Consider the following 27938-nt stretch of genomic DNA (forward strand, 5'->3'; position numbering starts at 1 on the left):
AAAATGTTCTCACCAGTCCAAATAAAGGGATCTGTTCTATTATTAGAAGCAATAAACTTTAAATATGCCCGGATCATAAAAATGTTTTCCAACTCTAGGGCACACAACTACTATAGATTTTGATGTGTGTTCAGTTAAGTCTTTCTGGCAAATGGAAGTACAATGGTTAATAAGCCATCAGCACTGTAAGTACATAAAACAATTTAAGTGTTTATCAAATAAAAATTTAGTCTATCTGACCTTTTCAGAGTTAACAAAATGGAAGGGAAGACACAGAAGTTAGTGATTCAAAAATGTTTAATTATCTAATTTTCCAAATGTTTCCTCCAGGTGGTAGATTTTTTAAAAAATTGTGTGTGGGTAGTGTGTGTGTGAGCGTGTGCTCAGTTGTGTCCGACCCTTTGACATCCCATGGACTAGAGCCTACTAGGTCCCTCTGTCCATAGAATTCTCCAGGCAAGAATATTGGAGTGGGTTGTCATTTCCTACTCCAGGGGATCTTCCCAACCCAGGGCTCGAACCAGAATCTCTTGCACCTCCTGCAATGGCAGGCAGATTCTTTACCACTGCTCCACCTGAAAAGTCCTTTTTTTTCAATTGCTTAATAGTTAAGTTCACTTGATGACAGTAAGAATTTTATCACAGACCACAAAACAGATCAAAGCAGCAATTTTTATCTTTAGTCCCTGACTTCCCAAGAATTATTAGATATTTGCACAAAACTTTTCCCTACACTGTTTCTATTATACAGGAATAACAATGCTCTCAGGCTCTCCTCCATCCCAGGCAATGTATCCCGGTATTAACAGAGCTCCCATATCTAATTGAATATCTAGAGAAAAGTAAGATGAGAAAGAACGTCTACCATAAGGAAAAGGAAGTTTTACATTTATGTCTATCCAACTTCCAGAAAAAAAAAATCCACTCTAAGTATACAAAATAAGATCTTTAAAAACACTACTCTGAATCTGTACATACTACCATTCTCATTATACTATACTGCCTCAATGCACATATGATAACCAATATTTAAAAATAAAAATGAGAAAATTCCTCTTTATGTACCAAACAGTGTCAAGATTCATAATAAAGAGCTTATTGTGTAAACTGTCCAACTTTTCCCCCATAAAACAGTTTCCTGAAACAATATATACTTAATTCTGTCTTAACTCAGGCAAACTGCCATGCTACTGAAGGAGACTGCATAATGCATTATTACAACTTTATTGATATAAAAATCCACATTTTAATAAGAGTTTGGAAAAGTTTTATCAGAATTTTAAACATAAAGTCCAAAATGATACACTTAATTTAAAATGACAACGGAAATATGAGTATTCTAGAAAATCTGAAACGCCTCCAGATTTGTTTCCTAAAGCGGGAGAATGACTCGGGCATACAGCACTGCTAACAGGTGTCGGCTGCTGTGCGTGCGCTCAGTTGTGTCCATCTCTTTGCAACTCCATCGACTGTAGCCCGCCAGGCTCCTCTGTCCACAGAATTTTCCAGGCAAGAAACTGGAGTGGGTTGCCATTTCCTCCTCCAGGGGATCTTCCCAGCCCAGGGATCGAACCCATATCTCTTGTGTCTCCTGCACTAGCAGGCAGATTCTTTACCACTGTACCACCTGGAAAGCCCTGATAAGCTTTTATGAAAAGTCAAAAGAAGCTTGAAAATTTTGTTCCTTCCCTCTGTTTAAGAAGGGTTAGATATTTACCCTACCAAATCCAAGCAGTTCAAAGAGACTAATGTTTTAATAGAGTTTTTTCCACTTAAAGAATTTAATTTGTTTTTGTTTTTAAAAAAGTTATTTAAATGCTAAGTATTTTAAATAACTCACAGTCCTCAGAAGAGTATGTGACCAGGGACTGAGCCCACACCCTCTGCACTGGAAGCCAAAGTCTTAACCCCTGGGCCACTAGGGAAGCCCCAGCTTACCTCTTTAACAGTGAACATTTCACCTTGTGCACCTGCTGCTTGCAGAATCTTCAGAAGAGGCAGTTTTGGTCGTACCTGATATAAACATAGAATAAACTTGCTATTTACATTTCAATCAGAGTGGTCTCTGAAATCCAAGGGAAAAACAAACCTTAAATTTTTTTTAACAAACCCTGGTAGACATTTTAGCATCTAGTAACTACAGATGATCAGACTATTACTTGCTAATTTTCTGAAAAATCACATTTTCAAAAGACAGCATGTTCATATCCACTAGGATGGCTATAACAAAAGTGTTGGAGAGGATATAAAGAAACTGGAACTCTTATGCACTGCTAATGGGCATGTAAAATGGTGCAGCAACTGTGAAAAACAGTTTGGCAGTTACTCAAGAAGTTAAACATAGAATTACCGTATGACCCAGCAGTTCCACTTCTAGGTATACATGCAAAAGAACTGAAAGCAGGGACTCAAGTAAGTATCTGTACACCACTGTTCATAGCAGCATTATTCGTAATAGCCAAAATATGGAAACAACCTAAACACCATTAATAGATGAATGGATAAGGTGTGGTATACACATATAAGGAATAGTGACTCTGCCATCTCCTGAGTCTGATTGTGGAGTAAATCTTTAGTCAAATAATTTAATTTTTTTCACTTTATATGATCGAATTTGTTTCTTTCTTCCTCTTACAGCCTCTTAGGTTTTGTCTTAAAGTTGCTCTTATTCTAAAGTTTTACAACATCTCCTAAATGTCCTCCTAATATTTTTTATCATTTCACTTTTTACATTAAATCTCTCTCTTTTTTGTTTAAGGTTTGAGGTCTTCCTTTGTTTCCATCTAGAGACGGCCAATTAAGAAAAAGCCCTTTATTACATAAGCCACATTTTCCCTTATCAAATCCAAATTCCAGCTTTATCATAAACTAAGGTACATAATAGTATATATGGCGCAATACATATGAAATAATAAACAAAATTTTTTATTTTCATGTTAAAGGAAAAGATCTGGAACAAGACACACCAAATTGGAAATAGTGTTATCTTAGGGGGCAAGAACTTTGAGGGAAGAAGGGAGGAGATGGTCACAGGAATCTCTACAGATAAAATGTGATAAGTTGAATTTTTTTATAAGAATACACTTGCTATAATTACAATTTAAAACTGATTTTTAAAGAAAACAAACTAGCTACAATGAAGTGAGAAAGAAGACAAATATATAACTTGGCCTCAAATTCTCCACTAGCCAGTCATATCCTAAAACAGGGTGGTGTTTAAAATGTGCCATTTTGAGCAATCTGTAACCTTTAAATATTTATTTAACTGATGATCAATTCAAATTTATGAGCACTGATGCTATTTATGACATTTAAAAAGTAATCTTTTCTGCTCTACATAAAATCCTAGTCAGTGAAGTCAGCTACATGCCCTGATCTATTCAAAAACTTGAAGAAAAACCGGAATGCCTAAAAATACTTTACCTGATTGGTTTGTTCTGGAGAGATCCTGCAAGCACTGTCAGATGCTGAACACGGGGCAGAGGTGGAAAGTGATGTCATTTTGGCAGTGACGTGATGTGAAGTCTGCTGTTAAGTTTAAACGGAAAAAAAATTATAAAATATCTTCTAAAGTAGAAAATTCTCTTTAGGATATACCAAAAAAAAGCAGCAAGCAGAAGTAAAAAAAGACACATATATCAGAGCACCCTATGCAAGTGCAATATACCCTTGCTGCTGGTTCTTCTGATCACTTTCCAGTTGATTCTGCAAAAAAACGGAAGAGCATAATTAAGAGTAAAAACCATCTATACTTCCCTCGAGTGAAGTCTGCAAGAGAAATCAGTTCAGGCATGCTCCGACCTCGACACTGATGATGATGAGTACACTACTAGCTGAGAGTGAAACTTACAATCATTGCCTCCCCTGTAGATCACGTAGTTCTCTAGTATCGCCTCCTCTTTTGGACAGTGCTCAAGAGCACCCCCTAGGAGACAGATGCAGGGCTGAGGGAATTACCAAGATTAAGTAACAGGTTTAAGATTCCAAGAGCAGGCCTAGGAAAACCTCTGCAACATGTTGAAACATGTCTTGGCAAGAGACCACAGCAAAGTGAGAGTCAAAATATTCAGTATCAGTTAAAACAGCTTTTAAAATGTGCCAAGCCCAAAGAGTATATAGCAACTAAATACCTATAAAATGGGTTAAACAAAGCTGGACATACAACATCAAAGGAGAGATACAGGAATTGAAATAAAAGTAAGGTTTAATTATTTTTCACCTTTTATCTCTTGTACTTTAAAACAAAACAAAACAAAAACCCTACAGGGGTTTCCCTGATAGTCCAGTGGTTAAGAATCCAGCTTGCAATACAGGGAACACTGGTTCAATTTCCAGTCAAGGAAGATCCCACGTGCCACAGAGCAACCAAGCCCATGCACAACAACTACCGAGCCCGCGCTGCAACTACTTAAAGCCTGCAGGCCTAGAGCCCATGACGACAAGAGAAGCCACCACACACCCAACAAAGGGTCACTCCCACCTGCCACAACTGGAGAAAGCCTGCATGCAGCAACGAAGACCTACCACAGTCAAAATTAAATAGATTTCTATTAAAAAAAAAAAAAAAACTATAGAGAAAGAAAAAAATTTTAAATAAACTTGTGTTTACCCTCAGAACTTTTTCTAGTAAAAAGTTGATAAAAGTCAGCGAAATTTATAAATAAAATAAAATCAACAGAGTCTGGCTTGCAGGTAACAAGACTCCTCACTCTTCTGACAAGACTTATTAAAGACAACAAAGTATAAATTCAACCCTCAGGACTTCCCTGGTGGTCCAGAGGTTAAGAACCTGCCTTCCAACAAAGGGGACACGGGTTTGACCCCAGGTCAGGGAACTAAGGTCCCTCACGCTGTGGGGCTCTGGAGCCCAGCCACCACAAGCCTACGCATCGCAACAAAGAGCCCACGACACATTCTAAGACTCTACAACTAAGATCCAATGCGGTCAAAACTAAATATTTTTTTAGTGCTATCCTAAATGAATTAAATTCAACCCTCTATCAGCTTCCCTTGTTATAAAATGGAAGTCAAACAGTACGTAACTTGTCATTTTAAAGCAGCTAGCTTTTTTGTCTTAATGAATTTATGGCTGCGCTGGGTCTCCATCGTTGCTCAAGGGCTCTCTAGTTGGAGTGTGAGGGCTTCTCTTGCCGCAGGGCACAGGCTCCAGGGCACACAGGTCTCAGCAGCTGCGGTGTGTGGGCTCAGCAATTGCGGCACCATGGTCTTAGCTGTCCTCGAACATGTGGGATTTTCCTGGACCAGGGATCAAGCCAGAGTCCCTGCACTGTAAGGCAGGCTCGTAACCACTGGACTACCAGGGAAGCCCTGAACAGCTAGTTTTTAAGTGGCATTTCAAACCTATTAAAAAAAAAACCCTCATCTCCCTGAACCTACTAGTCCTAGTCTCCAATGGCAGCGCTTACGCAGGTCAGGGACCTGGAAGCTATCCGTGATTCCTTTTTTCTCTCACCCTTGACAAACTGGAAGCTCTATCTTCAAAATAAAACGTGTCACTACTTCCATATTACTATACTAAGAAAGCCTTCCTCAGCAACCAATGCAAAGAAATAGAGGAAAACAACAGAATAGGAAAGACTAGAGATCTTTTCAAGAAGATTAGAGATACCAGGGAACATTTCATGCAAAGATGGGCTCGATAAAGGACAGAAATGGTATGGACCTAATGGAAGCAGAAGATATTAAGAAGAGATGGCAAGAATACACAAAAGAACTGAACAAAAAAGATCCTCATGACAAAGATAATCACGATGGTGTGATCACTGACCTAGAGCCAGACATCCTGGAAGTCAAGTGGGCCTTAAAGCATCACTACGAACAAAGCTAGTGGAGGTGATGGAATTCCAGTTGACCTTTTTCAAATCCTGAAAGATGATGCTGTGAAAGTGCTGCACTTAATATGCCAGCAAATTTGGAAAACTCAGCAGTGGCCACAGGACTGGAAAAGATCAGTTTTCATTCCAATCCCAAAGAAAGGCAATGCCAAAGAATGCTCAAACTACCGCACAATTGCACTCACCTCACCTGCTAGAAAGTAATGCTCAAAATTCTCCAAGTCAGGCTTCAGCAATACGTGAATCGTGAACTTCCTGATGTTCAAGCTGGTTTTAGAAAAGGCAGAGGAACCAGAGATCAAATTGCCAACATCCGCTGGATTGTGGAAAAAGCAAAAGAGTTCCAGAAAAACATCTATTTCTGCTTTATTGACTATGCCAAAGCCTTTGACTGTGTGAATCACAATCAACTGTGGAAAATTCTGAAAGAGATTGGAATACCAGACCACCTGACCTGTCTCTTGAGAAATCTGTATGCAGGTCAGGAAGCAACAGTTAGAACTGGACATGGAACAACAGACTGGTTCCAAATAGGAAAAGGAGTTCATCAAGGCTGTGTATTGTCACCCTGCTTATTTAACTTCTATGCAGAGTACATCATGAGAAATGCTGGGCTGGAAGAAACACAAGCTGGAATCAGGATTGCCGGGAGAAATATCAATAACCTCAGATATGCAGATGACACCACCCTTATGGCAGAAAGTGAAGAGGAACTAAAAAGCCTCTTGATGAAAGTGAAAAGAGGAGAGTGAAAAAGTGGGCTTAAAGCTCAACATTCAGAAAATGAAGATCACGGCATCCGGTCCCATCACTGCATGGGAAATAGATGGGGAAACAGCGGAAACAGTGTCAGACTTTATTTTTGGGGGCTCCAAAATCACTGCGGATGGTGACTGCAGCCATGAAATTAAAAGACGCTTACTCCTTGGAAGGAAAGTTATGACCAACCTAGATAGCATATTCAAAAGCAGAGACATTGCTTTGCCAACAAAGGTCTGTCTAGTCAGGGCTATGGTTTTTCCTGTGGTCATGTATGGATGTGAGAGTTGGACTGTGAAGAAAGCTGAGGGCCGAAGAATTGATGCTTTTGAACTGTGGTGTTGGAGAAGACTCTTGAGAGTCCCTTGGACTGCAAGGAGATCCAACCAGTCCATTCTGAAGGAGATCAGCCCTGGGATTTCTTTGGAAGGAATGATGCTGAAGCTGAAACTCCAGTACTTTGGCCACCTCATGCGAAGAGCTGACTCATTGGAAAAGACTCTGATGCTGGGAGGGATTGGGGCAGGAGGAGAAGGGGACGGCAGAGGATGAGATGGCTGGATGGCATCCCTGATTCGATGGACTTGAGTCTGGGTGAACTCCAGGAGTTGGTGATGGACAGGGAGGCCTGGCGTGCTGTGATTCATGGGGTCGCAAACAGTCGGACACGACTGAGCGACTGAACTGAACTGAACCAAACTGCCCATCTCTGAACTGCCTTAGTTCCTAAAGGTTTCCTTGCTCCACCCTTGCCCTTCTGGCTCCTAAACCTCTTCCTTTTGTCTCCGCTTAAATGTCAGTTTATCATTGAGGCCTTCCAAAGACAATACATTTTTGAAACTGCAACTCCCAACCTCCCAGTATTCCCTATCTCCTTCCCTGATTTATTCCTCTCTTCTTCACTGTCCTTGTTATCAACCTATTATATAGTTTAATTTTTATCATGTAAGACATAAGCTCTAAGTGGGAAGGAATGTATACTTATTTGTTCACTAATACATCCCCAGTGCCTAAATTGTCAATTATATACACAGTAGAACAGGATGGTGAATACAAATATTAGTAATAGTTTGGATGGTTTCCAAAAATGGCCCCCAGTGAACCACATCTCCCCACTGGCTATCCTACTGGAGACCACACAGAAAGGCCCTGGCCCACTTTTACCTGATTATTTAAATAATTCAATAGACATCCACAAACTGTGACTGACAACAATCTACATTTAACCATAAGGTTCTCTCCTACCATTCCCTGCCTCCTCCAAACAATCCTTCTGAATCCTGTTTCGATTTTCTCTTCTTTCTTTTTAAGCACTTCACTGCATCAAAATGGAATCCTAAAAAAATACATATTTTTAGTTTGGTTGCTTTCAACTTACAAAAAAGAAATACATTATATGTAATTCCAGGAATTTTCCCAAATAGGTATGTGTTTGGTATATAGTTAGTTACCTGATCACTAATGATGTTATCTCCACGTATTTATCAGCCATGTATATTTCCTCTTTTGTAAAATGTTCTTATACACTTTTCTAATTGATTTTTTGTCAATCAATTTGCAATAGTTCTTTGTATATTTTTAATATTAATCCTTTCTCAATATAATGTCCTGCAAATATCTTCTCCCGCTTTTAACGTCCTTTCCATTTACTAGGTGGAAAAAAACTTTTATGGGCAAAACCTTAATTTTAATGAACTTAAATTTATTTTTATCAATCTTCTCTTTTTTAGTCAATGGTCTCTGCCTCTTCAAGATCTCATTTTCACCAACATATGGATGGCCATTTTTTTTCCTGTTCTATCTGCTGAATACTTTCTTGATTGACAGCCACCTTTGTTATGTAGCAACACGTACTGGTGTTCACAAGTTCTCTATTCTAGTCTGCTAGATGATCTTTCTGTCTATACAACTCCACATCTAATCCTTACATCTTATCATGAGTCTTGTTATCCTACAGGGCAAGTCCCTGGCCACTCCTCTTTAGAAGTGACAAGCTATTCTTGGCCCTTAACTCTTCCATACAAAATTTAGCATCATCAAGCTCCATGAAAATCCCTCCTCAAATTGTTTTCCAATCATTAACATGACATATTCCTCTATTAAGGTTTTATTTAATATCTATTAAGTCTTCAACTTTCCCTTTAGAGGTCTAGCATATTTGTTTTAAGCTGATTTCTTAAGTTGATATTCTTATACTACTGTGTTGCCTTCTCGTTCACTGTTTTTTAGTGGGTTTTGCATATGTACAGAAATAAAAATGACTTTCAATAAACATATCCAGTCACCTTGCTAAACTCATAATTTTGTCAATAGATCCTTCTGTTTTCTATGTAAATGACCATACCACCTGTGGATAAAAATGTCATTCCCGCCTTTCCAATTCTGTGCCTCTAATTTCTTATACTTGTCTTACATTACTGCTTAGGACTGTCAATACAATATTGAATACACACATTGTATCAAGCATCTCTGTCTCTGATTTTAAAGGGAGTGTTTCTAATGCTTCCCTATATAACATGTTTTCTCTATTTTTTTCTAATAGTTATACCTTACTGGCTTCAGAGGGTTCCTTTTCTTCCTCATTGAATCAAGATTGCTGGGAGAAATATCAATAACCTCAGATATGCAGATGATGACAGAAAGCGAAGAGCAACTGAAGAACTGCTTGATCAAAGTTAAAGAGGAGAGGGAAAAAGCTGGCTTAAAAGGCAACATTCAAAAAACTAAGATCATGGCATCTGGTCCCATCACTTCATGGCAAACTTATGGGCAAACAACAGACACAGTGACAGACTTTTTCTGGGCTCCAAAACCACTGCAGATGGTGACTGCAGCCATGAAGTTAAAAGACGCTTGCTCCCTGGAAGAAAAGCTATGACCAACCTAGATAGCATATTCAAAAGCAGAGACATTACTTTGCCAACAAAGGTCCATCTGGTTAAAGCTGTTTTTTCCCTGTACTCATGGACAAATCTGAGAGTGGGACCATAAAGAAAGCTAGGCATGGAAGAACTGATGCTTTTGAACTGTGGTGTTGGAGAAGACTCTTGAGAGTCCTTTGGACTGCAAGGAGAGTCAACCAGTCCATCCTAAAGGAAATCAGGCCTGAATATTCATTGGAAGGACTGATGCTAAAGCTGAAGCTCCAATACTCTGGCCACCTGATGCAAAGAACTGATCATTAGAAAAGAGTCTGATGCTGGGCAAAATCGAAAGCAGAAAGAGACGACAGAGGATGAGATGGTTGGATGGCATCACCAACTCAATGGATATAAGTTTGAGCCAGCTCCAGTGATGGACAAGGAAGCTTGGCGTGCTGCAGTCCACAGGGTTGCAGATAGTCGGACATGACTGAGCAACTGAACCGAAGAATATATCAAGAACAAACATGCTACTATATACAAAACGGATAATCAACAAGAACCTACATATAACCATACTCAGTATTTTGTAATTACCCATAAGGGAAAGGAATTTGAAAAAGAATATGTGTGTGTGTGTGTGTGTGTGTGTATCTATCTATATTTATATATATATGTAAAACGGAATCACTGTGTTGGATAACTGAAACACGACATTGTAAATCAACTATACTTCATGAAAATTTTTTTAAAAAAATATATCACAGAAGAGTGATTTAGAAAATGCTTTTTCTTTACCTATTGAAATGATCATAATTTTTTTCATCTTTTATTAATGTGATAAAATTTTGAATTTCATTTATGGGTTTTCTAATATTAAATTCCTGCTCATCTGAGATAAATCCAACTTGGTTTTGGATATTATTCTTTTTGTGTACTATTGGCTTTGATTCCCTAATACTTAGGTTAGGTTATAAAGTCTCTATGAAATAAATCTGTTTCCCACTGTCAAGTTTCTGTCTTATTTGAATGTCAGGGTTAACTGGCCTAACAGAATAAACTGTTTAGTCCCTATTTGTCTACAGTCTGGAAAAATAATTCTACAAAACTCGGATGTTCTAGTCTTTGAAAGCCTCACCTACAAAACTTATAAAACCCAGTGTTTCCTTTCTGGGAAAACTTCTAATTGCTGCTTGAGCTTAATAAATATTATTCAAGCTTTTTTCTTCTTCCATTGTCTAAATCTTCAAAATTGATGGCATACAGTTGATAGTATTCTTTTAACCTTTATTCAGTGTACAGACGCATCCTTCTTTCTATTTGTGATATTGTTTACTATATCTTATTACCTCTCCAACTTAAAAAATTTTATCGTTATTTCCTGATATCATAAATTAGACGCTTTGTTGTTGTTCAGTCACTAAGTTGTCTCTAACTCTTTGTAACCTCATGAACCACAGCATGACAGGCTTCCCTGTCCTTCACCATCTCCTGGAGCTTGCTCAAACTCATGTCCACTGAGTCAGTGATGCCATCCAACCATCTCATCCTCTGTCGTCCCCTTCCCCTCCCTCCTTCCCAGCATCAGGGTCTTTTCCAATGAGTTGGCTCTTCACATCACGGGACCAAAGAAATGGACCTTCAGCTTCAGCACCAATGAATATTCAGGGTAGATTTCCTTTAGGATTGACTGGTTTGATCTCCTTGCTGTCCAAGGGAGTCTCAAGAGTCTTCCCCAGCACCACAGTTCAGAAGCATCAGTTCTTCAGCACTCAATCATTTGTCCATGATTACTGGAAAGACCATAGATAGCCTTGAGTATACGGACCTTTGTTGGCAAGGTGATGTGTCTGCTTTTTAACACACTGTCTAGGTTTGACCTACAATTAAGAGACATAAAATGAAATCTCTCACCATGATGGTGAATTTGTCCACTGATCCCAGGGTAGTTCTACCAATTTCACTTCATCTACTGGAAGAATTTTTTAAAAACTATTTACTTTACTTTTTTGGCCACACTGTGTCTTCTGTACTGTGCATGGGCTTTCTCTTCTTTGTTGTGATGCCCATTTCTCTTCTCACTGCAGTGGCTTCTCTTGTTGCCGAGCACAGGCTCTAGGCGTGCAGGCTTCAGCAGTTGCCGCTCTTGGGCTCTAGAGCATGGGCTCAGCAGTTCTGGTGCACATGTTTAGTTGTCCTGCCGCATGTGGAAACTTCTAGGACCTGGGGTTGAGCCCGGGTCCCCTGCATTGGCAAGCAGATTCTTAAAGCACTGGATCACCAGTGAAGTCCTATTGTAAGTATTTTTAACCTGAGGCATTCACATTTCAAACTGCTATATCTCTTGGTGCATTCTTAATATATAGTGATTCTCACTATGTCATGATTTTTATCTTTAACTGGTGAATTGAGTCCATTTACTGTAATTGATATATACAAATCTGTCTCTATCATCTTAATTTAGCATTGCAATTTGTCTTATTCTTCCTTTTAATATGTTATTACCTTTCTTGAAATTGCATCTCTGTCTTCCTGCTAGTAAGACAGGCACTTAAGCACAGTATCATTTGGACTTTGAATTCTGGAACAGAACTATTTTCCTCTCTATTGATTCTTCCTTTTCTCCTTCCCTCTCCCACTCACTCTCCCTTTTTTCTTTTGCTTTAGCCTTTACCACAATAAATGACACCAAGATATCTGATTACCTTTACTTCATGTATCTCCTGTAACATTTTCTGGATTTGAATCACTCAGTACTTATCTAGAACTGTTTTCAGTGTGGGTCTTTAGGTGGCAAGGCTTCCAATACTTTATATACCTGAATATACCTGTATCATGCCCTTCTATTTAAACTTGGTTAGGTATAAAACTCTGGAGAAGGAAATGGCAACCCACTCCAGTGTTCTTGCCCGGAGAATCCCAGGGACGGGGGAGCCTGGTGGGCTGCCGTCTATGGGGTCATACAGAGTTGGACACGACTGAAGTGACTTAGCAGTAGCAGCAGGTATAAAACTCTTTAGTTTCCCTATGAAACCCTGAAAAAACTCTTGTCTTTTTGCATTTATTGATACTGTTCAAAATGCTAATGTCAATTCAATTTTGCTTCTTTGTGTGTGTGATCTGTTCTTCCTCTCTGAGGTTCCTATAATTTTCTTTAGCTGTGATACTCTTAAATTTCACTATAGTGCTCCTGGTGTTGTTCAGTTGCTAAGTCATGTCTGACTCCTGGCAACCCCATGGCTGCCACCATGGCTCCTCTGCCCATGGGACTTCCCAGGCAAGAGTACCAGAGTGGGTTGCCCTTTCCTTCTCCAGGAGATTTTCCCAACCTAGGAATCAAACCCGCATCTCTTGCATTGCAGGTGGATTTTTTACCACTGAGCCATCTGGGAGCCCAAGAAATGAGTTTTTCTGGACCTCTCATATTTACCACTCTAAGAAACCTTTCCATCCAGGGACTTTGTTTTCCCTTTGTAATTTTAAGAGAGCTATTTTCCCATTATTTCTTCAATACTTCCTCCATTTCGTTTTTTTTCCTCTGCTGCTGCTGCTGCTAAGTCACGTCAGTCGTGTCCGACTCTGTGCGACCTCACAGATGGCAGCCCACTAGGCTCCTCCGTCCCAGGCTAGAGTACTGGAGTGGACTGCCATTGCCTTATTTTTTCCTCTAAGAGGCCTATTATTCAGATGTATCTCTATACCTATTCTCCTTATCTTTTAGCTTTTCATTTATATATATATATTTGTCTTTTTCCCCTTTGTTCTGGGATATTTCCTCACTCTCGAATTCTAATTCGTCCAACTGTATCCATTGCATTGTTTCACCCATTTGATGCGCTGTTCAATGTTTCAACCACTGTATTTTTAAGCCTGCTATTGCTGCTTGGTTCTCTCAGCCTCTGCTTATTCTTGTTTCAAGTTGCTAATATCATCCCTCTTTCTTTCAGAACGATTATCTAACTTTAAACCCTTGATCTATCTCTTCTATTATTTCTGTTCCAAGAAGCCTATACATTGTCCTCCTCTTGAAATACCTGTGCTCTTCAACATTCTGTTCTTTTTCCCTAGAGGACAGAAGCTATTCTAATAGGTGAAGCAATACAGAGAAGACCAAATTCCACTCGGTATCAGTCACAGTAAACTGAGTAAGGTAGGAAATAAGCACTAAAGCAGGAAATCCCAAGCACCAGAAAACCACGATTACTCTCCACCCCGTAAAATCACTGCTCAACCAAGGATTCATCTTTTGTTCCCCAGAGAGATACAGCATTATGATAAGGATTTGGGGAGACCTAAGGATTAAGCACTGCTGTTAATTAAGCTAGTGGATGCAAATGGAATTCCAGTACAGCTATTCAAAACCCTAAAGGATAATGCCATCAAGGTGCTGCATTCAATACATCAGAAAATCTGGAAGACTTAGCAGTGGCCACAGGACTGGAAATGGTCAATCCTCATCCCAATTCCCAAGAAGGGTAGTACTAAAGAATGGCTAACCATCAGACAGCTACACTTATCTCCCATGCTAGTAAAGTCATGCTTAATATCTTGCATGCTAGGCTTCAGCATTATGCGAACCAAGAACTTCCAGATGTCCAAGCTGGGTTTAGAAAAGGAAGAGGAACCAGAGATCAAATTGCCAACATTCGCTGGATCATAAGAGAAAGCAAGGGAATTCCAGAAAAACGTCTACCACTGTTTCATCAACTACAGTAAAGCCTTTGACTGTGTGGATTGTAACAAACTGTGGAAAACTCTTAAAGAGATCGGAATACCAGAGCATTTTACCTGTCTCCTGAGAAACCTGTATGAGTCAAGAAGTAACAGTTAGAACCCTGTATGGAACAACTGACTGGTTCAAGATTGAGAAGGGAGTACAACAGGGCTGTCTGCTGTCACTCTATTTGTTTAACCTATACGCTGAGCACATCATGAGAAATGCCAGGCTGGAAAAGTTACAAGCTGGGATCAAGATAGGCAGGAGAAACAAAAACCACCTCAGATATGCAGATGACACCACTCTAATGGCAGAAAGCGAAGAGGCACTAAAGAACTTCTTGATGAGGGTGAAGGAGGAGAGTGAAAGAGCCAGCTTAAAACTAAATATTAAAAAAACTAAGATCATGGCGTCTGGCCCCATCACTTTATGGCAAATAGAAGGGAAAAGGTGGAAGTAGTGACAGATTTTCTCTTCTTGGGCTCCAAAATCACTGCAGATGGTGACTGCAGCCATGAAATGCGAAGACGATAAAGCTATGACAAACCTAGAGAGTGTGTCGAAAAGCAGAGACATTACTCTGCCGACAAACGTCCACACAGTCCAGGCTGTGGTCTTCCCAGTGGTCACGTACGGTTGTGAGAGCTGGACTGTAAAGAAGGCAGAATGCCAAAGATTGATGCCTTTGAACTGCGGTGCTGGAGAAGACTCCTGAGTCCCTTGGACAGCAAGATCAAACCAGTCAATCTTAAGGGAAATCAACCCTAAATACTCATTGGAAGGACTGACGCTGAAACTAAAGCTCCAGTATTTGGGTCATCTGATGCAAATAGCTGGCTCACTGGAAAAGTCCCTCATGCTGGGAAAGATTGAGGGCAGGAGGAGAAGAGGGCATCAGAGCATGAGATGGCTGGATGGCATCACTGATGCAATGGACATGCACTTGGGCAAACTTTGTGAGATGGTGAAGGACAGGGAGGCCTGGCATATTGCAGTCTATGGAGCTGCAAAGGGTTGGACAGGACTGGGCAACTGAACAACAAGAAATAAGGAGGTAAAGGACAGAGAATGGACTGTCTAAAGTCAGTCAACACTTTTTTTTTTTTCTCAACCCCTCCTCCCAAGTATAGACTTCTGTTATGCCCTGATTTACCTCTGAGGAGAGCCAGACCAGAGCTGAGTCACAGCAAGTGTAGAAAAAGGTAATTCCAAGGTAATGAGGCAGGGAAGAAACTAGGGCATGCCAGTAGCTCTCTTCTCCCCTGGTTTTATTCTCCTACAGCCACGCCTGGCTGACTCCTGTTTAAGGCCAAACACCCAGCCACTCCCCACCCCCACCTGCCCAGCAATTCAAAAAAGCCCACATCACCCACTTGTTTCTCAGTCTTTTCCTTTTATAGTGCCTCTAGAGATGACTTGGGAGAATGGAGTCAGCAGTCAGGCTAGTCCAGCAACTTAGCAGGAACAGGACTTGAAGAATTTAAGCCTCAATAAGGGTTTAACATCTGGCAGAGTGTGCCATTAAGAAGATACTGGAGAGGGAGACGGAGAAGGGTTCAGGAAGGACAGGACATATGGCAGATTTGTAGAGCAACTGTCCTCTGATGATTGTATTTTGTTCTATGTCTCAATACTGCACAATTATATCTTCGATAATTATTATTCAAAAAAAGAACCAAAACAAAACTGGAGTTTACAAAGTACTTAGATCCATAACAGCATGTAACAGTTGATTATGAAATCTCATTATCTATCACTTCCTATTATTTTGCTTTTACTACATATTGTTTGTCATACATGAGTTAACTGAAATCATGAATTATAAGAGAGCCTCAGTAAAAAAAAAAAAAGATACTGATTTAAGGGCCAGAGTAGTTCTGAGCAGGACAAATTACTTTTGACTACACAGAGGAGGAATGAGAGGGAATAGACAGCAGTGGAAGGATTTTTAAATGGGAGAATACTGGAAAGAATAGGACAGAAAATACCTTGAGCAATGGCACTACTCAAGGACATATGAGAAATGAATTCAGCTGATGGGCTTTGAACCCAAAGCAGAATCTTCTTCCTTTCCTGCTCCTTAAAAGAGAAAACTGAGGCTTAAAGAAGTCAAATAACTTGTCCAAGATTAAAGCTTATCCTTTTACATTCAGTTTCTCAAAACAGGGGCTTCCCTTGCGGCTCAGCTGATAAAGAAGCCGCCTGCAATGCAGGAGACCTGGGTTCAATCCCTGGGTTGGGAAGATCCCCTGGATAAGGGAAAGGCCTGGAGAATTCCATGGACTGTATAGTCCATGGGGTGGCAAAAAGTCAGAAAGTGAGTGACTTTCACTTTCACTTCTCAAAATAGAAAGTTCAGTCATCATCTTGCTCTCGCCCTCTTTCTCCATTATCACATCAAACTTTATGGATTTTAACTCCTAAAAATCTTTCAAAACCACCCCTTCTCTTCATTTTCATGACCAATTCCTCACATCAAAAAATATTATTTCTTGCCTGTGTCACTGCAGTAGATTCGTAACTGTCTGCAACCCCACTTCAATTCAAACTCCACACTACAGCCAGAGGATTAAAAAAACAAACAATCCTACCCTGCCAGACCCTACTCCATTGCTTGGTACTGTTTAAAAATAGCACCTTTCCTCTTTCCAGCTTGCACTGCTCTACCCTACACTCCATGCACCTTGTCCACACTGATCTTTCTGTTTCTAAAACAGGGCCTTTGCACACATTGTCCCTGCATTTTGAACACTGAGTTCTATACCAGACTGACTCATCTAAAATTTCCAGTCTCTGGGTTAAATGTCATCTTCTCAAAAATCATTTAAGTGAAAGGTTGGGGGAAGGAGAAACTTTTAAACACACTGAGCAGGCTTACGGCATTTGACCCATTGACCAAACTTATCTCTAAAAGGGAGAGGCATTCACACATCACGTGCTTTCTGTGTGAAGCAAAGGAAAGCAGCCAGTACTTCCTATGAAGCATTCTTGATCCCCTGCCCTCAAGTCCAAATCTAATCAAGCCTCTAGATCTACTACTTATTTGTAGTGGGAAAAAAATTGAGGCTAGAAGAAACAACATTAAAAGCAGGCAATCAGCCAAATACAGAATATAGGAAATTCTACAACACCTTCGGTTACTGCCTAAGTGGAAGACTGTTCACAGAGACTTAAAAAACATTACCCTAATACAACAGATGGACCTTGTTCAAGTCTTGGTTCAAAAAAGCCATCTGCAAAAGTGTCATTTTTTCCTACACAATCAAGAAATTCTGCATTATGTACTAGGTTTTAGATACTACTAAGAAGCTGGAGAAGGCAATGGCACCCCACTCCAGTACTCTTGCCTAGAAAATCCCATGGATGGAGGAGCCTGGTGGGCTGCAGTACATGGGGTTACGAAGAGTTGGACACGACTGAGCGTCTTCACTTTCACTTTCATGCATTGGAGAAGGAAATGGCAACCCACTCCAGTGTTCTTGCCTGGAGAATCCCAGAGTCATGGGAGCCTGGTGGGCTGCCATCAGTGGGGTCGCACAGAGTCGGACACGACTGAAGCGACTTAGCAGCAGCAGCAGCAAGAAGCTGTTAATGGTAGTCATAAGGCACTGTGGTAACTTTTTAAAAGCTGCTTATTGCCAAATTCAGACTTAAATGGAAGAAATTAGGGTAAACCACTAGACCATTCAGGTATGACCTAAATCAAATCCCTTATGATTATACAGTGGGAGAAACAGATTTAAGGGCCTAGATCTGACAGAGTGCCTGATGAACTATGGAATGAGGTTAGTGACATTGTACAGGAGACAGGGATCAAGACCATCCCCATGGAAAAGAAATGCAAAAAGGCAAAATTGCTGTCTGGGGAGGCCTCACAAATAGCTGTGAAAAGAAGAGAAGTGAAAAGCAAAGGAGAACAGGAAAGATAAAAGCACCTGAATGCAGAGTTTCAAAGAATAGCGAGAAGAGATAAGAAAGCCTTCTTCAGCAATCAATGCAAAGAAATAGAGGAAAACAACAGAATGGGAAAGACTAGAGATCTCTTCAAAAAGATATGAGATACCAGGCAACATTTCAGGCAAAGATGGGCTCGATAAAGGACAGGAATGGTATGGACCTAACAGAAGCAGAAGACATTAAGAAGAGGTGGCAAGAATACACAGAAGAACTGTACAAAAAAGATCTTCACGATCCAGATAATCATGACGGTGTGATCACTCATCTAGAGCCAGACATCCTGGAATGTGAAGTTAAGTGGGCGTTAGAAAGCATCACTACGAACAAAGCTAGTGGAGGTGATGGAATTCCAGTGGAGCTATTTCAAATCCTGAAAGATGATGCTGTGAAAGTGCTGCACTCAACGTGCCAGCAAATCTGGAAAACTCAGCAGTGGCCACAGGACTGGAAAAGGTCAGTTATCATTCCAATCCCAAAGAAAGGCAATGCCAAAGAATGCTCAAACTACCGCACAATTGCACTCATCTCACCTGCTAGTAAAGCAATGCTCAAAATTCTCCAAGCCAGGCTTCAGCAATACGTGAACCGTGAACTTCCTGATGTTCAAGCTGGTTTTAGAAAAGGCAGAGGAACTAGAGATCAAATTGCCAACATCCGCTGGATCATGGAAAAAGCAAGAGAGTTCCAGAAAAACATCTATTTCTGCTTTATTGACTATGCCAAAGCCTTTGACTGTGTGGCTCACAATCAACTGTGGAAAATTCTGAAAGAGATTGGAATACCAGACCACCTGACCTGCCTCTTGAGAAATCTGTATGCAGGTCAGGAAGCAACAGTTAGAACTGGACATGGAACAACAGACTGGTTCCAAATAGGAAAAGGAGTACATCAAGGCTGTATATCGTCACTCTGCTTATTTAACTTCTATGCAGAGTACATCATGAGAAATGCTGGGCTGGAAGAAACACAAGCTGGAATCAAGATTGCTGGGAGAAACATCAATAACCTCAGATATGCAGATGACACCACCCTTATGGCAGAAAGTGAAGAGGAACTAAAAAGCCTCTTGATGAAAGTGAAAGTGGAGAGTGAAAAAGTTGGTTTAAAGCTCAACATTCAGAAAACGAAGATCATGGCATCCGGTCCCATCACTTCATGGGAAATAGATGGGGAAACAGTGGAAACAGTATCAGACTTTATTTTTCTGGGCTCCAAAATCACTGCAGATGGTGACTGCAGCCATGAAATTAAAAGACGCTTACTCCTTGGAAGGAAAGTTATGTCCAACCTAGACAGCATATTCAAAAGCAGAGACACAACTTTGCCAACAAAGGTCCGTCTAGTCAGGGCTATGGTTTTTCCAGTAGTCATGTATGGATGTGAGAGTTGGACGGTGAAGAAGGCTGAGCGCCAAAGAATTGATGCTTTTGAACTGTGGTGTTGGAGAAGACTCTTGAGAGTCCCTTAGACTGCAAGGAGATCCAACCAGTCCATTCTGAAGGAGATCAGCCCTGGGATTTCTTTGGAAGGAATGATGCTAAAGCTGAAACTCCAGTACTTTGGCCACCTCATGGGAAGAGTTGACTCACTGGAAGAGACTCTGATGCTGGGAGGGGTTGGGAGCAGGAGGAGAAGGGGCGACAGAGGATGAGATGGCTGGATGGCATCACTGACTCAATGGACCTGAGTCTGAGTGAACTCTGGGAGTTGGTGATGGACCGGGAGGCCTGGCGTGCTGCAATTCATGGGGTCAAAAAGAGTCGGACACGATTGAGCGATTGAACTGACTAAGAGGCAAATCTGGCCTTGGAGTACAAATTGAAGCAAGGCAATGGCTAACAAGAGTTTTGCCCAGAGAACACACTGGTCATAGCAAAACCCTCTTCCAACAACACAAGAGATGATTCTACACATGGACATCACCAGATGTCAATACTGCAATGAGACTGATTACATCTTCTGCAGCTGAAGATGGAGACCCTCTATGTAGTCAACAATAACAAGACCTGGAGCCGACTGCTCTGATCATCAGCTCCTTATTGCAAAATTCAGACTCAAACTGAAGTAGGGTAAACCACTAGGCCATTGAGGTATCACCTAAATCAAATCCCTTAATGTCAAATAGATTTGAGAGATTAGATCTGGTAGACAGACTGCCTGAAGAACTACGGATGGTGGTTCATAACACTGTACAGGAGGCGGTGACCAAAACCATCCCCAAGAAAAAGAAATGCAAGAAGGTAAAGTGGTTGTCAGAGGAGGTCTTACAAACAGCTGAGAAAAGAAGAGAAGCAAAAGGCAAAGGAGAAAAGGAAAGATTTAACCAACTAAATGTAGAGTTCAGGAAAATATCAAGGAGAGATAAGAAAGCTTTGCTCAGTGATCAATGCAAATAGAGAAAAACAATAGAATGGGAAAGACTAGAGATCTGCTCAAGAAAATTAGAAATGCCAAAGGAACATTCCATGCAAACATGGGCTCAATAAAGGACAGAAATGGTATGGACCTAACAGAAGCAGAAGATATTAAGAAGAGGTGGCAAGAATACACATAAGAACTGTACAAAAAAGGTTTTAATGACCCAGATAACCACGATGGTGTGGTCACACATCTACAGCCAGACATCCTGGACTGTGAAGACAAGGGTCTTCACAGCCTTAGGAAGCATTACTAGGAACAAAGCTAGCAGAGGTGATGGAATTCCAGCTGAGTTATTTTAAATCCTAACAGATGATGCTGTTCAAGTGTTGCATTCAATATGCCAGCAAATTTGGAAAACTCAGCAGTGGTCACACGACAGGAAATCGCAAAGAAAGGCAAGTCCAAAGAACGTTCAAATTACCGTACAATTGCACTCATTTCACATGCGCAAGATTATGCTCAAAATCCTTCAAACTAGGCTTCAACGTACGTGAACTTCTAGATGTACAGCTGGATTTAAAAAAGATAGAGGAACCGGAGATCAAATTGCTAACACCTACTGGATCACAGAAAAAGCAAGGAAATTCAAAAAAATCATATACTTCTGCTTTATTGACTTTGTTAAAGCCTCTGACTGTGTGGATCACAACAAGCTGAAAAATTCTTCAAGAGATGAGAATACCAGACCACCTTATCTTTCTCCTGAAAAAACTGTAAACAGGATAAGAAGCAAGTTAGAATCTTACACAGAACAATGGACTGGTTCAAAACTGGGGAAGCAGTACGTCAAGGCTGTACACTGTCACCTTGCTTATTTAACTTCTAGGCCAAGTACATTATGCAAAATGCCTGGCTTAATGACTCACAAGCTGGAATCAAGATTGCTGGGAGAAATATCAATAACCTCAGATATACACATAACATCACCCAGTGGCAGAAAGTGAAGAGGAACTAAAGAGCCTCTTGATGAAAGTGAAAGACAGTGGAAAAAGTTGGCTTAAAACTCAACATTAAAAAACTAAGATCACGGCATCTGGTCCCATCACTTCATGGCAAATAGATGGGGAAAAAGAGGAAACAGCGACAGATTATATTTTCCTGGGCTCCAAAATCACTGTGGGTGGTGACTGCAGCCATGAAATTAAAAGACACCTGCTCCTTGGAAGAACAGCTATGACGAACCTGCTGCTGCTGCTGCTAAGTCGCTTCAGTCGTGTCCAACTGTGTGCGACCCCATAGACAGCAGCCTACCAGGCTCCCCCGTCCCTGGGATTCTCCAGGCAAGAACACTGGAGTGGGTTGCCATTTCCTTCTCCAATGACGAACCTAGACAGTATATTAAAAAGCAGAGACATTACTCTGCCGACAAAGGTCTGTATAGTTAAAGCTATGGTTTTTCCAGTAGTTATATACGGATGTGAGAGCTGGACAAGAAAGAAAGCTGAGCACCAAAGCTTCTGAATTGTGGTGCTGGAGAAGACTTTTGAGAATCCCTTGGACAGCAAGAAGATCAAACCAGTCAATCTTAAAGGAAACCAATCCTGAATATTCATTGGAAGACTGATGCTGAAGCTGAAACTTCAATACTTTGGCCCCTGATGCAAAACAGCCAGACTCAATGGAAAAGGCGCTGATGCTGGGAAAGACTGAGGGCAGGAGGAGACTGAGGGCAACAGAGGATGAGACGGTTGGATGGCATCATCGACTCCATGGACATGAGTTTGAGGAAATTGGGAAATAGTGAAGGACAGGGAATCCTGTCATGCTGTAATTCATGTGGCGGCAACAAGTCAGACATGACTCAGCGACTGAACAACTTGGTAAGAGCTACATCATGACATATTTAAAGGTAAATAAAATGACACAGCTGTGAAACTTTAAAATATTTCACTACAAAGGTGGGAAAAAAGAAAAAGCAATACTGAATTAAAACAGTGAGTTTTAATTACCCCATTGAATGGTACCCAATAAATGTATGCTGAGTGTGCTCAATCGTGTCTGACTCTGTGCCACCCCACCGACTGTAGCCCGGCAGGCTCCTCTGTCCACGGGATTCTCCAGGCAAGAATACTGAAGTAGGTTGCCATTTCCCGTAAGAAATCACAAAAACCCCATGTGTTTGCCAATTGTAGCTTGAAAAAACTACTAATCTTGGTTTCCAGTCACCTTCTTAGTCAAGGCTTTTCTGACTCCCCAGAGAAGGTGACGACACTAAAGCGCCTCTATTAAATACCCACAATGTTAATCCTACGTTTCTATGTGTGTCCCTCCTGCACTGAAGTCGAGGAGTGCAAGAACAGCCTTACACACCTCTCAAGGAAAATGGAAGAGTGATTTTACCCTACACTAGTCCAAGAGACTCTTATATCTGATCTTTGATCTCTACCTTTGAAGACAACTATAATTTAAAGACTAACTAAAATAAAAGCTTTTTGTCAGAAGTTAGCAAAACTAATCATTGTTATCAATTCTTTGAAGTCCTGAGAGCCTCTACTAAACACTACTGTCTGATTCCCTTTCAGCTAGATACATGAAAAGAATAAAACCAACTTTTTTCTTTAGGGGAAAAAAAAAAAAACAACTACCATTCAGATATTGTTTTAGTTCTTACCACATCTGCTACACACCTAAAAAAGTGAAGAGTGTGGCAAGAATATACTCCAGCACAGCTTGCAAAACAAACAGTATGCTTTAGGAAACAACCTAAAAATCCCCTGAAGAAATTCTTGTGTGCAATACTCAAGTCCTTAAAAGAAAATATTGTATGTACACTTTATGGAAAGCTTTCTCTGATGTTGCTACTGAAAAATTTAAGGTGCAAAATAATAGACACAGAATGACCCCATTGTTGTTTAAAAGTAAGAATACATGTGGAAAAAGTCAGGAAGAACATAATATCCAGCAGCTAAGGGTAGCTAGCTTGAGGAGGGGGCAGGTTAACGGACAGTTCATCTTACACACTTCTGTACTGTGTGGTTTTCTTCAACAACAGGCAAACAGTATTTTGATTTTTTAAAAAAACTATAAAATAAAAAGTTGTGATCCTGACTATACTGTGAAACAAAATATTCTTAAGTAAATATTCTAAACGAAATGAACTTTTCGTGGCAGAAATGAATGAGGAGTACGTGCATGCGTGTTAAGTCGCCTCAGTCGTATCCCACTCTTTGAGACCCCACGGACAGTAGCCCGCCAGGCTCCTCCGTCCACGGGACTCTCCAGGCAAGAGTACTGGAGTGGGTTGCCATGCCCTCCTCCAGGGGATCTTCCCGACCCAGGGATTCAACTTACGACTCCTGCATTGCAGGCGTATTCTTTACCGCTGAACCACTGGGGGAGCCCAAAAGAGGGAGGAGACGAAACCCAAACTGAGATGTAGTGATACTTAATACCAAAAAGTACCAAGGACCTTCGATACTTGTTTCCCATGCCAACATCCCACGGCACGGAGGAGCTTCCTAGGAGAACTTCCGAGATGAAGGAAAAGAGCAGCAGCATTTTCTCTGTGTGTCGCTTTATAACAATGGTTTTCAAACTCGGGCGTGTACAAGAACCAACAGGGGAACGCGCCGATTAAAATACACCTTCCCGAGCTCCAGCTCCTGATATTCTGTTAGGGCAAGTATGGGTGTGGCCCCCAAATGAGCAGTCTTCAAACGAGTACTCAGGTGCCTCTGAGACAGATGGTCCGTGGCCCTGAAAATCACTACCATAAAATCTTGAAGACACGGCAGTGTCACTCTCTCCTCCCTTTCCCGCCTTTCCTCCAAAGTGCCTCAGTCGTCCCCACACTTTGCGTCCTATCGAGCACCGTCCATCTATCCCGACTTCCGGTCGGTAACCCGCCGGCGGACCTGCGCTTAGTCACTGCACTCCCACCATCGTCCTCCGCGGATTCGCGTCGCGTGGCGCTTACCCCACCAGCCCGGCCTCGCCAGGCGACCTTCCGCACGCCGCCACCCACTCCTCTGGCTCCTCCCGCCGGCCACCCCCTGCCCCGGGCCGCACACCTGGCCGCGTCTCTCCCACCCCTCGCCCCCCGCTCCCGGCCTGCCGGCACCTCGCCAACAAAACCCAAAAGCCACACCTCACGGCCGTTCCATAAGTCGCTTTCCGCCGAGCCCAGGATTGTGGGGGCGTCACTCAACTGTTCCTAAGGTCTTAGCAGCATTTTAAAACGGCGAGTAGTGAAGGCGCAACTTCCGGCCTCCCCAACCCATCGCCCACAGGAGCTTCCGGTGAGGCCTCCGGAAACCATAGATGGGCCAGTGGGAGGGCTAGAGAGCTAGAAGGCTGAGCCGGCCCTACCATAGAGGGGATGCCAGTCCGGGGAAAGATAGTAGTAGGGCCTGGACGACTAAGACTTCTGAGGTTTCAAGAGATACCATTTGAGGAAATCGCAGGGTCTTAATGCTATTTATAAACGTGTCCTGGGAGAGTAAAAACAACAACAACAACAACCAAAAAAAAAAAAAAAAAAACAGGAAGGGGAGAAAGCTAAAAGCACCATCAGAGACACCTTTTCAGCTCTTCAGAAAGCTGAAAAGCCAGCCCCTCTGCTTTTCGGTGTTAGATTATTCATTCCTACTCCCCAGACATGGTGGAGCGGCACGCTAGTGTTGACGCTAATTGGGCGAGGATAAGATTAGTATATACACAGATTACTACAAAATATGTGGTAAATGTTAAAAGAGAAGTGCAGAGGACAATGAGGTGGAGCTTATTTGGGTCACATAATCAAGTCGTCTAGCCTACTCTCACAACACACAAGTGCCTTCAACAAACTTCTCAGGCATGCTGTTTGCCGGTGCCAAATGGCAGGACCCCTCCCAATACTTCATTTCGTTTACTGTAGGATGAGTCTAGATATTCGAGGAATTTTTGAGCTGAAATATGTTATTTTACCACCTCTACTGGTTTTAGTTCTGCACTTTGGGGAAGACTAAGGCTTCATTCTTTCTAACATAAATACTATTTTTCTTTCTTTCTTTTTTTTTTTGCAGACAGCTACCATGTCCCATCTCTAACCTTTTGTTTTTCTGCTTGCTGAAAATCCCCTCAGAGCTTTCGATTACTTATCTGCTGTGGCTTCAAGAACCTGTTTGTCCTATTTAAAATGTGCCTCCTGGAACCAGATACACACGTATGCAAAATAAAATGAGGCAATGACCTCTATTTGCACATTGCACCTTGCTCTGTTTCTGGCATCACCTCCGACTTAGGTAGAGGTCCAGAATTCTGTAAATGAGCTGAAGAATTAATTCCTTTTTCACACTTGCTCCCAGAAGGCTTTTCTAGGTGAACTGTTAACTATTTCTCCTCTCTTTTTCTGCAGTTGATTTTAATTTTTAAAAATCCCAAACAGAAATTTGTTTTGTATCTTTTAACTAGTACCTGGTTATTTTAGGTCCTTTCCTACTGTCTACTGGACTTTTTGGATTATGATCCTGTTATGCAATTCAGTTTAAGGTCCACAAGTATTTGTTGAACACCTACTATGTGCCAAGCACCAACTTAGAGGATTCTAAAACAAGTGACGCCTGGAGTCTGGAGGTGCTATCAGAATGTCCAGGTAAAGAGAACGTGCTAAGTGCAATGAGAGCTGCAGCTGGCCTTGCCTGGAGAGTCAGGAGGGATTAGCTCTCTCACTTTTGCATATTGTTGATTAACAATTATAATCAAATTATTATAATTATACAAATTATTTTCATTTAAAGCCTTGATAAATATGTTGAGTAGGAAATGATTAAGAATAGAGCTGGGGCTTCCCTGGTGGCTCAGTGGTAAAAGAATCCACCTGCCAATACAGAAGACACAGCTTCAATCCCTGGTCCAGGAAGATCCCACATGCTGCAGAACAACTAAGCCCATGTACCACAACCACTGAGCCTGTGCTCTAGAGCCCACGAGCAGCAAATACTGAGCCCCTGTGCTGCAGCTAATGAAGCCCAGCTGCGCTAGAGCCGGTGTCCCACATTACCAGAAGCCTGTGTGGTGAGAAGGCCGCAGGCCACAACTAGAGGGTAGCTCCCGTGCTCCACAACCAGAGAAAAAGCCTGAACAGCAGTGAAGACCCAGCACAGCCAAAGATAAATAAGTTATTTTTAAAAAAGAATAGCACTTACCCTTCATAGTTGACTCTGGTTCAGGATTCCAGAGTTCTTCTTCCAGAGTTGTTCTTAAACCAATTATCCCACCTAATAGAGGTCAACATCTGGCAACATTTCTCTGACCTTTCCCAAGGAGTTCATAAAAAAATAAATAAATAAGTGACTTGCTATAATGAAAACAAATCATATCTATAGTATTTCTTCTACCAGTCAAGTAATCTTGCCAAAAAAGAAAACAAAATTGGGTTAACAAGATCATAACTGATTCAGTGATCGCTGCTTCCTTCTCTAAGAACTGTGCTCACAAACCATGTATTTAATAAACAGGAAATCTGGGTTTAGTATAACTATTCTAGAAACCAGAAAGTTCCACAGGTCTTTAGTTTCCCCGATCTGTAATGTAAAAGGAGTGAATTGAATAAATTTTCTAAGGCCTACTGCAGCTTTAAAGGAATTAAAAGCCAATGTTATTGGCCTTTCTGAAAAGCTGTAAGAAACTATTTCAGACATGCAAAAAAGTGTAATGAAGAATATGACTCCTTTCCCCCACAATTCTTCGTAAAGAACATTACCTGTACAAAAAAGTCCTGCATGTGGGACTCTCCTGGTGATCCAGTGGCTGACTCTGATCTCTCAATGCTGGGGCCCTGGATTTGATCCCTGGTTGGGGAACTAGTTCCCACATGCCACAGCTAAGACCCTGTGCAGCCAAATAAATAAATAAAAATAAGTATTTTTAAAAGTTCCCCTTCAGTCTCTTCTCCGATGACATTTCCCTCCTTCATCTGAAGAGGGAACCATTATCCTGAGTTTGGTATTTACCCCTGCAACCATTTAGTCTTTTGGGATTTATACCTGTATATATTCCTTTCGAATATTTTATACTTCAAATTTTTAAAAGATTTGTCTTCACGTTTACCCTTCTGTCTGTGTGCTTTGTGTGTATCCTAATCTCCTTTACTCATGAGGACATCAGTTCAGTTCAGTGGCTCAGTCGTATCCGACTCTTTGGACCCCATGAACCGCAGCACACCAGGCCTCCCTGTCCATCACCAACTCCCGGAGTCCACCCAAACTCATATCCATTGAGTCAGTGATGCCATCCAACCATCTCATCCTGTGTCGTCCCCTTCTCCTCCTGCCCCCAATCCCTCCCAGCATCAGAGTCTTTTCAAATGAGTCAGCTCTTCACACCAGGTGGCCAAAGTATTGGAATTTCAGCTTCAACATCAGTCCTTCCAATGAACACCCAGGACTG

General features: G+C 41.4%; 1 protein-coding gene across 5 annotated transcripts in view; it reads right to left on the reverse strand.

Annotated features, from left to right (window-relative positions):
* Positions 1-26871, reverse strand: part of MDM4 (MDM4 regulator of p53) — a 42894-nt gene extending 16023 nt beyond the window's left edge. The window contains exons 1-3 of one of the 5 annotated variants that reach the window (XM_006062291.3): positions 26696-26871; positions 3424-3528; positions 1939-2013 (exon numbers count right to left, since the gene is read on the reverse strand). In XM_006062291.3, coding sequence (XP_006062353.1) covers positions 1939-2013; positions 3424-3501 — 153 coding nt within the window. In that variant the 5' untranslated portion in view covers positions 3502-3528; positions 26696-26871. Of the gene's footprint in view, positions 1-1938; positions 2014-3423; positions 3529-3756; positions 4462-24657; positions 24810-26695 lie in introns of those variants that run through there. The other 4 variants (XM_006062289.3, XM_006062290.3, XM_044943304.1 and 1 more) reach the window with 4 other exon arrangements.
* Positions 26872-27938: the final 1067 nt, after the last annotated feature.

The sequence above is a fragment of the Bubalus bubalis genome, chromosome 5, assembly GCF_019923935.1.
Source record: "Bubalus bubalis isolate 160015118507 breed Murrah chromosome 5, NDDB_SH_1, whole genome shotgun sequence".
NCBI classification, from domain to species: Eukaryota; Metazoa; Chordata; class Mammalia; order Artiodactyla; family Bovidae; genus Bubalus; species Bubalus bubalis.